Source organism: Sorex fumeus, unplaced genomic scaffold (genome assembly GCF_029834395.1).
Source record: "Sorex fumeus unplaced genomic scaffold, SorFum_2.1 ptg000055l, whole genome shotgun sequence".
NCBI classification, from domain to species: Eukaryota; Metazoa; Chordata; class Mammalia; order Eulipotyphla; family Soricidae; genus Sorex; species Sorex fumeus.
Genome location: NW_026606112.1, coordinates 15,125,001 through 15,140,091, shown reverse-complemented (window position 1 = coordinate 15,140,091; position 15,091 = coordinate 15,125,001). Strand labels below are relative to the sequence as shown.

Genomic DNA, 15,091 nt, shown 5'->3' with positions numbered 1-15,091 from the left:
AAGTGTTCCTGTATTTTAATAATTAAAGTTAGAATATTAGTGTATAAATTGTTCCTTACCAGTTTATTGTAATTTTTACTCTTCTAACTGCTTATTTTTTTTTAATTTTATATGAATGAATTACACAAAAAGCAATTGAAACCCAACCTCATAGACTGGAAAATAGAACTGTTTCCATCACTAGCTAGTTCTGTCTTTTTAGTTAAAGCAGTGAACTTGGGTACATCTCATTTCCAAACATGCAAATAAGGAAAGTTAGCTAGATATTTTGAAAATTTTCTAAATTAAGGCATTGCTATTTACAAAGTTATGCATGGTTCAGTTTTAGGCTTAGCCCAGTATTAGGCATACTATGTTCCAACATAATATTTCCAGTGTCCCTTGGAGTTCTAGTACTTTGATATTTTCCCCCCACAGAATTAAACATAGGTTTTTCACAGTATAATCTTTATCAAAAGTTATAGGTATTTCTATTCAAAGCATTATGATTTTTTTTTGTCTCCCAGAATGGCCCTTGCTTGCTGGGGATCAAACTTAGGGTCCCACAGTCCTGCATTCCAGCCTTTCATCACTGGCCTCAGATACGTTTTGAAGAAAGTATCCTATACTGAAATTAGAGTATTTACAACTTGCTTGTATTAAAATATATGTTGTTTTTCTAACATTGACCACGAAGAATATTTATAATAGAAAACATTTTACAAATAAATTGTTATAGAAGAGCACTTATAGTTACATTCCCTGTGGAAATTTATAATTTGTAGGTAATAATGCAAATAGTAATACGTGTTTAAGTATATTTCCTAAGGAAATATTACCTCAATTTGTCTTGCTTTATTTTGAAAAATATGAGCATAAGCCATTGATCTTGACCTTGACCTCTCATTGTCTAGCTTTCGCTCTCAGAGAACCCGGCAGGCTATCGAAAGTATCCTGCCCGCATATATGCCTGATTGGGAACACCTGTAAAGGTGATTAGACGCTGCCCCAGAAGCCTCCATTCCTCTCAGAGAGCCTGGCAAGCTACTGAGAGTATCCCATCCGCACAGCAGAGCCTGGCAAGCTACCCATGGCATACTTGATAAGCCAAAAACAGTAACATTGATGGTCCTCATTCCCCTGACCCTGAAAAAGCCCCAATATGCCATCGGGCTACACTAGCATGTGACAGGGACAGATGGAGAAATTACTGGTGCCCGCTCTAGCAAATCGATGAACAACAGGATGACAGTGACAGTGACAGTGATGAACATAAATGAATTTTTTTCCATTAAATTTTTTTTGTAATAAATTTCAATTTACTTGTTTATACCAGGGGATAGGGCTAGGTGATAGGCCAGGTACCAGGGCCTCCAATGTGATACACAGCTGTTCATGATGGAGTTTTAGTTGTGCGGTGTTTGAGCATTCATCCCTTCACCAGTGCCCACTTTCTTCCACCAGTGTCCCCAGTTTCATTCCTTCCCACCCCGCCTGCCTCGATGGCAGACACTTTTCTTTTTACCTTTCAGGCATTGTGGTTTTTAGCACTGTTACTGCACGGGTTTCATGCATATCACTTTACCTCCTTTCAGCCCCCAGTTCTTGTTCAACGTGGCCATTTCCCATTATCATCGTCATAGTGATTCCTTCTCTGACCTAATTGCCCTCCCCATATTGTGGCAAGCTTCCTGCTAAGGACCAGTTCTGACCTCTTTTCTGTTGTCTTTGGGTATTCTTTGCTTACTATGTTTCTTATATCTAGCAACTGAGTGATCATTCTGTGTCTGTCCCTCTCTCTCTGTGATTCGTTTCACTCAGCATGGTACTCTTTGTGTTCATCTATGTATCACCGAATTTCATGACTTTATTTTTTTCCTTACAGCTGCCTAGTGTTCTGTTGTGTAGATGTACCATAGCTTCTTTATCCTCTCATTGGTTCTCAGGCACTTGGGTTGTTTCCAGATTTGGGTTATTGTGTTTTGGGGTTGTTATGGTATATTCCCAGGAGCAGAATTGCTGGGTCATATGGAAGCTCAATTCCTGGGTTTTTTGAGGAATGTTCATACTGTTTTCCAAAAAGACTGGACCAGTCAACATTCCCACCTGCAGTGCATGAGAGGGTCCCTTTTCCCCTGTATCCATGCCAACAGTGGTTGTTTTATAAACCAACATTTTAAAATAACAAACAATAAATTAAAGTTACTTATAGACTGTTCTAAATCGTATTTTTTAACATTGGGACTTTGGTTTGTCTGGAAACAGTTTCAAGTTCATAGAAAACTTGAGATGGGTACAGAGATTTTTTCCACTGCCCATTGCCTCCCACCACCCTATGCGTATCACCCAGTTAACTTCTCATGAGAGTGGCACGTTTGTTAAAATGGATTACCTTCCTTTGACACTTTATAATCACCCAAATTCTAAGATTTATCAGAGGTTTCATACTTGTTGATTCTCTGAGTTTGTATGGCAGGTATTTATAGTTATGATGTCATACAGGGTACTTATGCTATCTAGAAAAATCCTTGGAGCTCTGCTTGTTCATCTTTCCTCTCCCTACTACCAGATTGCAACTTTACTGTTTTCATAACTTTGCCTTTTCCAGAACATTACATAAAATAGTTCCTCCCTCTTACCCTTGGTTTCGCTTTCTGCAGTTTCTGTTACCTCAGTCAGTCATGGTCTGAAAATTTTGTATGCAATAAAGATATTTTGAAAGGGAGATAGATCACATTCAATAATTTTTTTAACTATTAGAAAAATATTTTTAATATTTCTATCTTTAAAAAAGATTTTTAAACAAAACACCTTTTTATTTGATGTATCTAACACTAAGATTTCTTTCCCCAAGAGAGGAACTTTTCTTCCAATGAAAAATCAATGCAGACCCATATGATGATTTTTTTTCTTTTTGAATCTCATCTGGCGATGCACAGGGATTACTCCTGGCTTTGCACTCAGGAATTACTCCTGGAAGTTGTTCAGGGGACCATCTGGGATGCTGGGAATCGAACCCAGGTTAGCTGTGTGCAAGGCAAATGCCCTATCCACTGTACTATTGCTCCAGCCCCACCTTGTGATGATTTTTAATAGGAAAAAAGTTTCTTTCTACAAGTTTTTAAATGCCTTAAATCACTATTTGAAATAGCGTGAAACTTGGAACAACAAAAAAACTCTTTGTCCCTTATTAAATTCTATCATTGCATTGATTTACTATTTCTTTGTAAAAAGTATATCAGAGATAGAGAAGATAAGGATCTTAGCCACATTATAAATGGTAACAATTATATTCATTGCCATTAGATTTTTTTTTAACACCACAGTTAAAGGATGATCATCCAGTTCAATAATAGTAGTAACCAGTCACTGAAGCAGTAATAAGTTCTCAGGATGCATTGTTGCCCTGGCATTGATCAGCGATTTATTTTTTTCCCCCTTTATATTGATTCACCATGAGATACAGCTACAAAGCTTTCATGTTTGAGCTTCAGTCATACAATCATCAAACACCCATCCCTACACCAGAGCACATTTTCCACCACCAAAATCCTTAGTTTCCCCCTCCCCCGGCCTCCCGTCCCAACCCTTCCTCTGCCAGTGTGGCAGACAATTTGTACAATACTCTCTCTCTGCTTTGGTTGCATTCGATATTTTGACCTCAGTCCCATCACCACTCAAACATGCCGAAAAGACAATGCTAGACCATTCGTTTCGTATTGCTTGTTATGGATAGAATATAAAGTCACACGTGCGGCCACGCCCTCTAGGAATTCTAAAATTCTAATAATTAGGGTCTGGCGAGATCTCTGCAGCGAGCTGCTCGCTTCCGAGATTCGTGTGTTTCTGGATCATGGCCTTGTAGGGGCTTAAGTATCCGGTGGCAGTTTGTGGGCGTCATCTCAGAGGCCCATGGGGCGGGGGCAGGGGGGAGGAAGGAGAAGGGCCAGCTCCTCACCCATCCCGTGAGGCCTGGCGTGTTCTGCTACTGCCACCTCGTACCTGGAGCTTTTGTTGAGTTCTGGAAGATGGCAGCCGTTGGGACTCCTGGGGGGCAGGCGGAGGGACAGCACCTGCTCCTGTCTTGAGTGGCCCTGCGAAAGTGGTCTATTGCAAAGTCCTGAGGCATCTCTGCAGCGAGCTGCTTGGTTCCGAGATTCGTGTGTGTGTCACATAAAATTTTTAATACGGTATAGTCTTAAAGTTTTTCTATTCTAATTTTCCTAATTTATTATGTACATAATTCATAAATTGAACTTTATTATAGCTCTCTGTGTGTATACATATATAAACCTATATATAGATATGTAAAAATGCAGTATGTTTATTTGTCAGTATTCACATGGGATTGACTTAAGGACACCAGCAATTACTAGAAGGACATTGTACATACTTGCAAGCTTTAGCAATTTCAATTAGAAGTAATATAAGAAAATTTTATCTGTCTCATATGCTTTATGACTGCTTCTACTACCAGGAATGATTAAACGAAAAAACTTAGACATTTGAAAAAAACATATTGTCTCAGATAAAATCTTAACTACCTTTGTGACCTTGGAAAGCAAATTGTATTTTTACGAGGCCTTATTTTTTCAAGTAATAATCTCTGAACTCTTGCTTTGTTGATATATAATTAAACAGGTTAACTTATTTGTACTAAGTGAATAGTACCTGTCATGTAGCAATCATTTAGTAAATACTCTATTTGCCATCACAGTTAAATTGCAGTTAATCAATTTAGGAAACATTGAATACCTGTAGGTGCCAAATCTTAGACTAAGTGAAATTGTTTATTGTTTATTATGCAACTACTGTTGTCCAGCTATGCAGAATATAATACTGAATAAAAATATTTGCTTTTCTCTTTGCATTTATGATACTACTATTATTATTATGTATTAAAAATTATAATGAACTTTATGAATATAATTGACCTTTAATATTTTGGTTTATTTTACTTTCAAATTTAGGATATCTTATATTATGAGCAGCTTAAAACCAATGTGATACAACATGACCTTTTGGTGGACAGTCTAATTTATAAAGTAAGTAAAAATGTATATCATTTTTCCATTTTATTAATAGTGTTAAACAGTTCATAAGACTCTTTAACATGCAAGACCAGTGCTGTGCTTGTTGATACATTTTAACCTTGAAAAATAATTCTAAGTACTCTTTACACTTACAAAGCTTAAATTCACTTTCAAAATTTATAATCCCCATTCAGTATTATCATCTTTTTTTTTAAAGCTATTCTCATGATCCTATTCTGGCCATATGATTTTTTAATTAGAAGGCTAAACATTTTTTATCCATATAAATTCAAACTAAATAAGCTTAACAAAGCTAATAAACAACTGAAAGGAAAATTAGATCATGATATTTGTATCTGATTTATCTATGATTTTATAGGGCCTGCTTATTTATTCCCTTATATTGTACTAATTTTTTAAAATTTCTTTTAGTTTTTGGACATATAGCCTTAAGCACATCTCGAGTTTTATGACAAATGTATTGAGTTTTTATTTCTTGGCATCAGATAATGAAGTTATTAGTTAAAATGTAGGTTAGGTGCCCTGTGCAAGATACAGGCTGTGAGTGATTCTGAATGAATAATTATGCTACTTAAAGGATTTGTTTTTTGTTTGGGGGCTTAGGGCTTACTGCTGGTGCTGAGTTCAGAGGTCACTCCTGGCAATGCTCAGGGGACCAGATGAGGTACCAGCTTTGGATCCTGAGTCAGGCATGCAAGTGCTCTACCTGCTGTTCTATTCTCTGGCCCCATGACATAAAGGATTTGGATTTTAAATTTAGATTTGTAAAATAGAGAAACTTGATTCCTAAATAATCTTCCTTAAAATAGAGCATTATTCTGTCTTTAGAAATGAGGGAGCTATTGCACTTTGAGGACCTCAGCATTTGTCCGGCCAGAATATGACCAAGATTAATATTAACAGTTACTACTAACACTTAATTAATCCTTAATATTTGCAGTATTCTAGACTTGTCATGCAAATTGTCATTATATCCTGAAAACTAATTTTTGAAAAATCAGCGTAGCATCATTGAAGCTATAAATGACAAGTGCATTTTTTTCCCTCAAATACTCATGCATAAAAATAGTACATCGTGTATGGGAAATTAGGATTGGAGTAGATTATTCAAAATTTAGGCAGCTTTGTAAGTAGAGTACTAACGAAGATGCTAATTGAAAGCTTTGGAGAGAATTTGGATGGCGCCCTTCGGCTGTTCTGCAAGTGCTATTAAAAATATGCCAGAATAGTGAATTCGAGTGCTTAGCATGATAGCAGTGGGGCCGCTGCCCGGAAACATGGAAGCCTGGGGTGCTAGGGTACACCTCAGGAGGAGCCGCCCTTGCAAACATTCAGTTTTCATTTTCTTAAAATGCAGTTGTCCATGTCCATCTGTGTAGCAGCTCCCAGGATGGCTTTTTCCTTCCTGTTGAAGATTGTGATTCTGCCTCTTCTTCCGGCCAGGCATACCCTGCCCCTGTCCTGTTAGCTTTTTTTTTAAGCTCTTTAAGATTAAAAGATTAAAATTGATCTTTAACACAATTCCAACATATTAGCGGCTTTTTTTTTAACTGACAGGCTAATTCTAAAAGTATATGAAAATGCATGGTACCTAGAAGAACTCGAATATCTTCACGGAACACAGTTAGAATACTCCTACTGGCTCCTCTCTTTTAAAGAAAAGTTATATATGAACCATCACAGTTTCCATGTTTATTCCAACATCATGCCAGCCGCATAGTGACATGCTCTAGCAAAACAGGAAGTAGTGTTGTGAGATTTTACAGAGGGAACTGAGTTTAAAGATTTAAAATATTAGGGCCAAAGAGAGAGTACGGGGGTTTAGGCTGTCTCCTGGAGGTAGCCAACTCCAGTTTGATCTCCATCACTGCTTATCGTCCCCTGAGCACTACCAGAATGGAATGATCTTTGAGTACAGAGCCAGAAGGAATTCCTGAGCATCTCTGGGTGTGGACCATCCCTACCCCAGTAAATAAAAGAGAATCTTAAAAAGTTGTTTTATGAAATCAGAGGCTATTAATATGCTGAGTGAAGTCCCTCAGAAGGAAAGGGATGGGTACAGAATGATCACACTCATATGTGGGTCTTTAAGATACACGTCAAGGTAACAACAAAGTTCCAAGTGTAACATACTGGGAGAACTGATCCACACAATTGAGTTGGGGTGGGGGTGGGTTTGAGAGGGAGAGGCACTGGGGTCTTTGGGGGAGAAATGTAAGTACATTAATGATGGGTGTGGTGTTTGAATCCTATGTATGATAAACTGTTATTGACAGTATTGTAAAGTACAGAATCTTAATTAAAAAATGATTTTTTAAAATTATTTGGGCTGGAGCGATAGCACAGCGGTAGGGCGTTTGCCTTGCATGCAGCCAACATGGCCGACCCGAGTTCGATTCCTTCGACCCTCTCAGAGAGCCCGGCAAGCTACCGAGAGTATCTCGCCCGCATGGCAGAGCCTGGCAAGCTCCCCGTGACGTATTCGATATGCCAAACACAGTAACAACAAAGTCTCCAATGGAGACGTTGCTGGGCCCGCTCGAGCAAATCGATGATCAACGGGAGGGCCTTTACTTTACTTTTTACTTATTTGAATTTACTTATTAAGTAGCAAAGCCAAGATTAGGATCTAGGGAATATGACTTCATGAAGGCAATTGTAGTCCTTTGAAGGGTTGGCTCTCCAGAAATTTTCGATTTGCATTCAAGGTGCTACTATTAACTTTGAGGTCCAAAGAGCATGCTCAGAATTTTTTTAAATTTATTTTTGTAATGAATCCAACACCCACCCCTCCCCCAGTATACATTTCCCACCACCAATATTATTTTAGCAGTAGCCTAGGATATCTTTGGGACTCTCAGACCCTAAAGTAACTCTTTTCTATCCAAATGAAGAAGAATCTCAAAGTGACTATCAGGGAATCGTAGCTACATGAATTTCAGTTTGAGTCAGTGAAAACAATCTGCTAGGAATCAGAATCAAGTTGTTGTATTGTCAGCCCTGGCTGTTGGGGGCTTTTAGGAAGCTGTTATGTCTCTAGTTGTTCCTAACTTTTGCTGGGCTCTGTTGATCTTGTTGGAGCAACTCCAAACATTATTAAAGTCAGCCCTTGAGGGAATAAGCATTTTAAAAAGATTACTTGGAGTTTCATTATAGCTCTCTTTGGCAAAGACTCTTTTTTAATAACTTAAAATGAAGGAGAATCGCTTTATTGGTTTAAGGAATGAATGGAATAAGGCATACTAAATACAAAACACCCATGAAACCTTCCATAAGCTAAAACATGAAATGCTTTTGTCTGAATTGAATTTTGTTCTTTTCCCTCCCAAAGCTTGTCTTGCATCTACTACAGTCTCACCATGCAGGCCTCATTCACTAGCACGCCCATCATAGCTGTGCCTGTTTCCCTACCCCAGGGTCCCAAGAGCCCCCATCTCCTCCCGTCCCTGCCATGTAAGCTCAGGTCTGTAGGCAGAATCTTCAATTCTGATAACTTTAGCCATTTGTTGTTTCCTTACTATGTTTCTGTATATCCCGCATATGAGAGCTCTTTAAAAGAAAAAACCAAAAACCTTACCTTGGAGTTGGCAACACCTATACATGTATAGATGAATGAAAGGTAAATTCCTAAAATTCCACAAAATTATAAATCAGTAACTTAGTAAAACTATTTCAAAAACTACATATTCCTTCTCTTTTTATAAAAATTAATTAAAAATTAATAGAATAATTCCATGCTAATATACTATAAATGTGCAAGTTTAGTTAGAAAGAGGAGAGGAGAATTAAGAACATTTTAAGGGAAAATCTAAGTATACCAACAATTATACCAATGTTTCTTAACCTATTCTTTATTATTGCTTATGAAAAATTAAATACCAAAAAATAAGATTTTGCTGGGCTTTAGAGGTTCATTCACCATTGAAATATGTAGATTTTTTGTTTTGTTTTGTCCTTCAGGGCCACACCAGCAATGGTCAGGGGTTAGTTACTCCTGACTCTACACTCCGAAATCACTCCTGGCGGCTCAGGGGACCATATGGGATGCCAGGAATGGAACCCCGGTTGGTCACAGGCAAGGCTAATGCCTTACCAGTGTACTATTGCTCTGGCCCTGAAATATGTAAAAGTTTTGATTCCCAGAAACCAGTTGTTACCACATAAAGGCAATATCCCTATTTAGGAAGTACAGCCTCTAGTTGTTTGTGTGGGCTTCTGATTTGAAGCCTGGTCCTTTCTTCTCTCTTCATCTGTGCCTTTCAGTTTTTCCAGACTTAGCACGCATTATTTCACCCAGAGTTATCTATGACTCATTTCATTCTCTCACTTGTGCATTTCTCAATTTTTCGAGATTGTGTAATATCATGAATTTTTGCAATATTTTTGCTGTAGTGGTGCTGTGTTTTTTACTGTGAGATTGTACACTTGTTCAGGAGAAGCATTCTCTTGTTTGGGATAATTGATGACTTGCAAGTGAATAATCACAAAGACATAGAAGACTTTTGATATTTTAAGGGAATGACAAGAATGTATACTTGAACAGTGGAAGACAAGATTAAAGCAGTAATGTGTATTATTATGGGTGTTTCTGGATGCTATGATTGCATCTGCATTTTCAACTTTAAGACATCTAACTGTAAGATTAAAAGGAAATAGAGCAAATAAGCAATAAGGAATTACTAATAAACCCTAAACTCGTACAAGTAATTTGTTTCACTTACGTCAAGTAAGTGAAATAAATAAAAGAGAATCTAATTGAGTTTCTAATCATTCTTAAAAGTAATATAAAATCATTTTGGCATTGTTTTTAGGTACTTGGTATTATAGATGATTCCTTACATTCTTTTTAAATATTCTCAACCTTTAATTATAGGATGTGAAGCTGACAGCAAGTAATGATGATTATTATTTTGTATTTGAAGATTATTTATATCAGGTAAGTTGAAAAATAAATTGTTCTTTTTGGGAGTGGAAGCATTTCAACTGGTGATGCTGAGGCGTTGCTCCATGCTCTGTGCTCAGGAGTATTGGCCAGTGATGCTCAGGGAACCATGCAGTGTCAGGTCAAGGGGGTTGACTGCCTGCACAGACTGTCGCTGCAGCCCAATAGCCCTTGTTTTCATTTCTCTGACTCTTAATACTTGAGGAGATATCCCTTTTGTTAACTGAGGCCTCTTGAAATTTAAGCCATGTTTATTTATTTTGTTGCTGTTGTTTCTGGTTTGGGGGCCATACCCAGCGGTGCTCAGGACTTTCTCCTGGTTCTGAGCTCAGGAATTACCCCTAGCAGGCTGGGGACCATATGGGATGCCAGAACTCGAACTCAGATCAGCTGCATGCAAGGCAAGGTACCCGCTACTATTTCTCCAGCCCCAAGCCATGTTATTGTTTAACAAATGAAATTTTCTGTTTGCATTAATATTTTCCTTAACATTTTAAAGAGTTTTTTTCTATAGACAAAGTTAACTTTAATTTTTTACTTAGGTGGGGAAAAGTTCCAATGAGTGTTTAGAATGCTCCTTGTGACCATATTTGCTACAACCTGGAGAAATATAGGCATAAATTCTTAAATTGGATTCATTAAAGTAACATTCATAATTAAGCTATCCTACTGTATTTAGTGAAAGTATTTTACATGATATTTTCCTATTAAGCATACTGTAGAAATGAATATTTGAACTATTTTAAATCATTTTTAAATGTTTGAAACATTTAAAATATTTGAAATCAGTTCAAAGTGGTAGGATTACTGTGATCATTTCATACCTGACACTGTGACTCTCTGGATCCTTCTTTAGGTCTTTTTCCTAACTGTTAAATAAAAAACACTTTATAATGACTAGAAAATATATACTAGAAAATATATATAATAGAGAGGATTGCCTTTGTTAATGTCACTCACACACATATATGTATTTGGTTTTAAGTGAATGTCATGAATAAAACACTGATTTTTACTTAGTAATTTCTTCTTGCTGGAACGTCCTGATGTGTAAAGCTCTGGGTTCTGTTCCAGAACCACACGGACTCCTGTGTCCCCAGCATTGCCACCCATAGCCCTGGTGGCTCCCAAGTACCTCTCAGTGTGGCCCTCCCAACTGTAAAAACAAAAAATTAAATGTAACTCAGTCTCATATATTTAGATTACTAGCATTTTATTTGCTAACAGTGGTACAGTGGTGTGTGTGTGTATGTGTGTGTGTGTGTCTGTATCTGTGTCTGTGTATGTGTATACCTGAAAAGAAAAAAAGAATGAAATAAGAATGTCCCAAGGTTTCATTAGTCACACATTCAAGAGCCAGTGTCCAAATACCTCATAAAATGAATTTATAAAGTTGAATTTTGAAACAACCAAGAACTAATTTTAGAGATTTTTTAAAAAGTCTGTAACACTATAGCACTGTCCTCCCATTGTTCAATCGAGTTGCTCGAACAGGCCCAGTAACGTCCCTTTTGTGAGACCTGTTACTGTGTTTGGCATATCGAATACATCACGATTAGCTTGCAAGGCTTTGCCATGAGGGCGAGATACTCTTGGTAGCTTGCCGGGCTCTCCCCGAGAAGGGCAGAGGAATCGAACTCAGGTCAGCCATGTTGGCTGCGTGCAAGGCAAATGCCCTACCCACTGTGCTATCGCTCCAGCCCAATTTCAAATGTATGATTTTTTTTTAAAAAGTAAAGATTTCAAATTTCCTTAATATAGTCATTAATAATTAAAACTACAAAATATTTCCAAAATTTATTTGTGTAGCTATTATGTATCCTGATATCTAATTTCAGTACTAACCAAAAATTCAAATGCAAACAAAGTTAATGCTTCATCATAATCATATTAGTTTATTGATAACACCTGCAATTAAGTAAAAATTAACCCTTCAGAATGGCTACAAGAGAAATTCCACAGACCCAAACATACCAGAAAATTATTATTATTATTATTGTTTGCTTTTTGGGTCACACCCGGCGATGTACAGGGGTTACTCCTGGCTCATGCACTCAGGAGTTACTCCTGGCAGTGCTCAGGGGACCATAAAGGATGCTGGGAATTGAAGCCAGGTCAGCTGCGTGCAAGGCAAGCGCCCTACCCGCTGTGCAGAACATTTAAAAAACAAAGATATTTAACTGAAAGTCTTTTCCTTTAAAGTCAGGCACACAACAAGAGTGTTTCCACTTTCACCAATAATTTTAAGCATAGTATGAGAAGGTACTGCCGCAGCAGTGAGTCAAGAAAGAAAAATCAAAAGAATTCAAATTAGCAAAGAAAAAGTCAAACTGTCACTATTTGAAAATGACTTGATATGGTATCAGGAAACCCTAAAGACTTCAGTTATAAAACCTCCTAGAGATCTGGAGTCACTGGCAGATGGATAGGTATACTTCTCTGCAACTATAAAGCAAGGGATTTAATATTATTTTAACTGATGTACTCAATTAAAAAGTAAATTTAAAGAACTAGGTACAGTCAACATATACAGTAAGGTGGAAGGCTATAAAATTAATGCAGAGAAATCTGTTGCAGTCTTATATATTAACAATAATGAAGAACAAAAAATTTAAGTATTCCATTATGGTCATGTTTATACAATCTCAAATATGAATCAGTTTAACAAAGGAGGTGAAAACCTATTTAGTAAAAATTATGAGTCACTTATGAAAATTACAGAAGAACCCAGGAAATGGAAATATATTCCTGCTCATGGACTGGAAGAATCTTTCAACATTATCATCTTACCCAAAGTAATTTACAGATGCAGTGCAATTGCCTTCAATATTCCCATGGTATTTTTCAGGGACACAGAGCAGATACTTCTAAAATTATATGGAGGAACCAGAGTGATAGAACAGTGGTAGGGCACTTGCTTTGCATGCAGCTGACCTGGGTTTGATCGCCAGCACGATGTTTGGTCCCCCAAGCACCATCAGGGCCGATTCCTGAGCCAGGAGACACCCCTGAGCACCACTGGGTATGACCCGAAAACAAAATAAAATAATGTTGATTGGTTTGAAATAAATAAATAAAATTTATATGGAATGCTAACTCCCAGAATAGCTAAAGAAATCCTGGGGAGAGGGGTAAGAAAATAAGAAGGAGTAATTGCATTCCCAGACTTTAATCTACTACGAAGCAATGGTGATTGAAACTGCATGGTACTATGCTAGGGGGAGAGGGAGCTCAGATAGAGAAGGAAGCACCAAATAAAGGGTGTTGGGAGGATCCTCCCAGGATGGGAGAAGCATGCTGAAAGTAGACTATAGACCAAACATGATTGCCACCAATGCCTCTTTTGCAAACCACAACACCCAAAAGGAGAGAGAGAACAAAAGGGAATGCCCTACCACAGAGGCAGGGTGGGATGGGGGGTATGGGGGGGTGGGAGGGATACTGGGACCCGTGGTGGTGGAAAATGGGCACTGGTGGAGGGATGGGCACTTGATCATTGTATAACTGAAACCCAAGCACAAAAATTTGTAGGTCTACAACTTTACCTTATGGTATTTCACTAATAAAAATTTAAAAATTAAAAAAAATTTAAAAAAAAGAAACTGCATGGTACTAGAATAAAGACAGATTCTAAGATCAGTGGAATAGAATTGAGGATCCAGAGATTAGCCCTCATATGTATGAACAGTTAATTTACAGCAGAAGGGCAGGGTACATGAAGTGGAGCAACAAGAGGCTCTTCAACAAATAGTTTTGATAAGATTGGATAGCCACATGCAAGAAAATGAAGTTAGACCTCTTTCTCTGTATGCAAAGCTTAATTCCAAATGGATTAAAGACTTTGATATCAGACCCATTTCTATAAAATATGTTGAGGAAAACTTAGGTAGGGTTTTCTGAGGTCTCATCCTCAGAAGAATCTTCCCCTGACAGAAAATATAACCCCACTGACAAAGGAAACAGAAGCAGATGAGAACAAATGAGAATTGCATCAAACTAAAAGTTTTCTATGCCATAAAAGAAATGAGGTGTAAGATAAACCCCACTGATTGGGAGACAATATTGAGACATCAAAGATATCCAAGTTATATAAAGCACTCTCAAAAAGCAACATAAAATTGCAAACCATAATACCCATAAGTAGAGCGAGAGTAAGAGAGAAATTGTCTGCCATAGAGGCAGCAGGGGTGATGGAGTGGAGGGGCGGGGCGAATACTGGGGACATTGGTGGTGGAAAATGTACACTGTTGGAGGGGTGGGTGTTTGATCATTGTATGACTGAAACTCGAACGTGAAAGTTTTGTAACTGTTGCTCACAGTGATTCAATAAAAAAGAAAAGAAAAAACACATATAAAAAAAAACCCCGCAACAGGGGCTAGAGCAATAGCACAGCGGGTAGGGCGTTTGCCTTGCACGCAGCCAACCCGGGTTCGATTCCCAGCATCCCATATGGTCCCCTGAGCACCGCCAGGGGTAATTCCTGAGCGCAGAGCCAGGAGTAACCCCTGTGCATTGCCGGGTATGACCCAAAAAGCAAAAAAAAAAAAAAACCCGCAACATAAAAACAAACAACCCATCAAAAAATGGGAGAGAGATGAACAGTTCCCTCAAAAATGACAGAAAGATTGCCAACCAAGCATATGAAAATTTCCATAATCAGTGTGCTGATGGAACTGTAGCCTGCTGCAGACTCTTTGGAAAATGGTTTGAAGACATCACAAAAAGTTAAGAATATAGAGTGAGTTCCTGTTGGGCATCTACTCCCGAAACACAAAAACATCAATCCAAAAGGACATAATTATGCACACCTGTACTCGCTGCAGCACCATCACAATAACCGACACCTGGAAACGTACCCCACAACGATTGTGAATGGGTAAAGAAATGAGCTATTTTTTGTACCTTTCAACTATGAAAAAAGATGAAATTTTGCAGTTTGCTGCAACGTGACTGGAACTCAAGGGAGTCAATACATGAAGTCAGAAACATAGAGACATACATTAAATAATCCCTAAGTGTAAAAGAACCAAGCAAGGGATTAGACGATTCCCAGGTATTCCCAACACTGAGACATGATCAATAGGAAAAACTGAACCACTCTCTTCCGGGAGCTTT

General features: G+C 37.9%; 1 protein-coding gene across 1 annotated transcript in view; it reads left to right on the top strand.

The window, feature by feature from the left end:
• TBC1D19 (TBC1 domain family member 19) overlaps nt 1-15,091 on the top strand; it is a 130,468-nt gene that overhangs the window by 71,199 nt on the left and 44,178 nt on the right. Inside the window, exons 12-13 of the mRNA XM_056125556.1 lie at nt 4,950-5,024; nt 9,907-9,969. Of these exons, the coding sequence (XP_055981531.1) occupies nt 4,950-5,024; nt 9,907-9,969 (138 nt within the window). The remainder of the gene's footprint in view (nt 1-4,949; nt 5,025-9,906; nt 9,970-15,091) is intronic.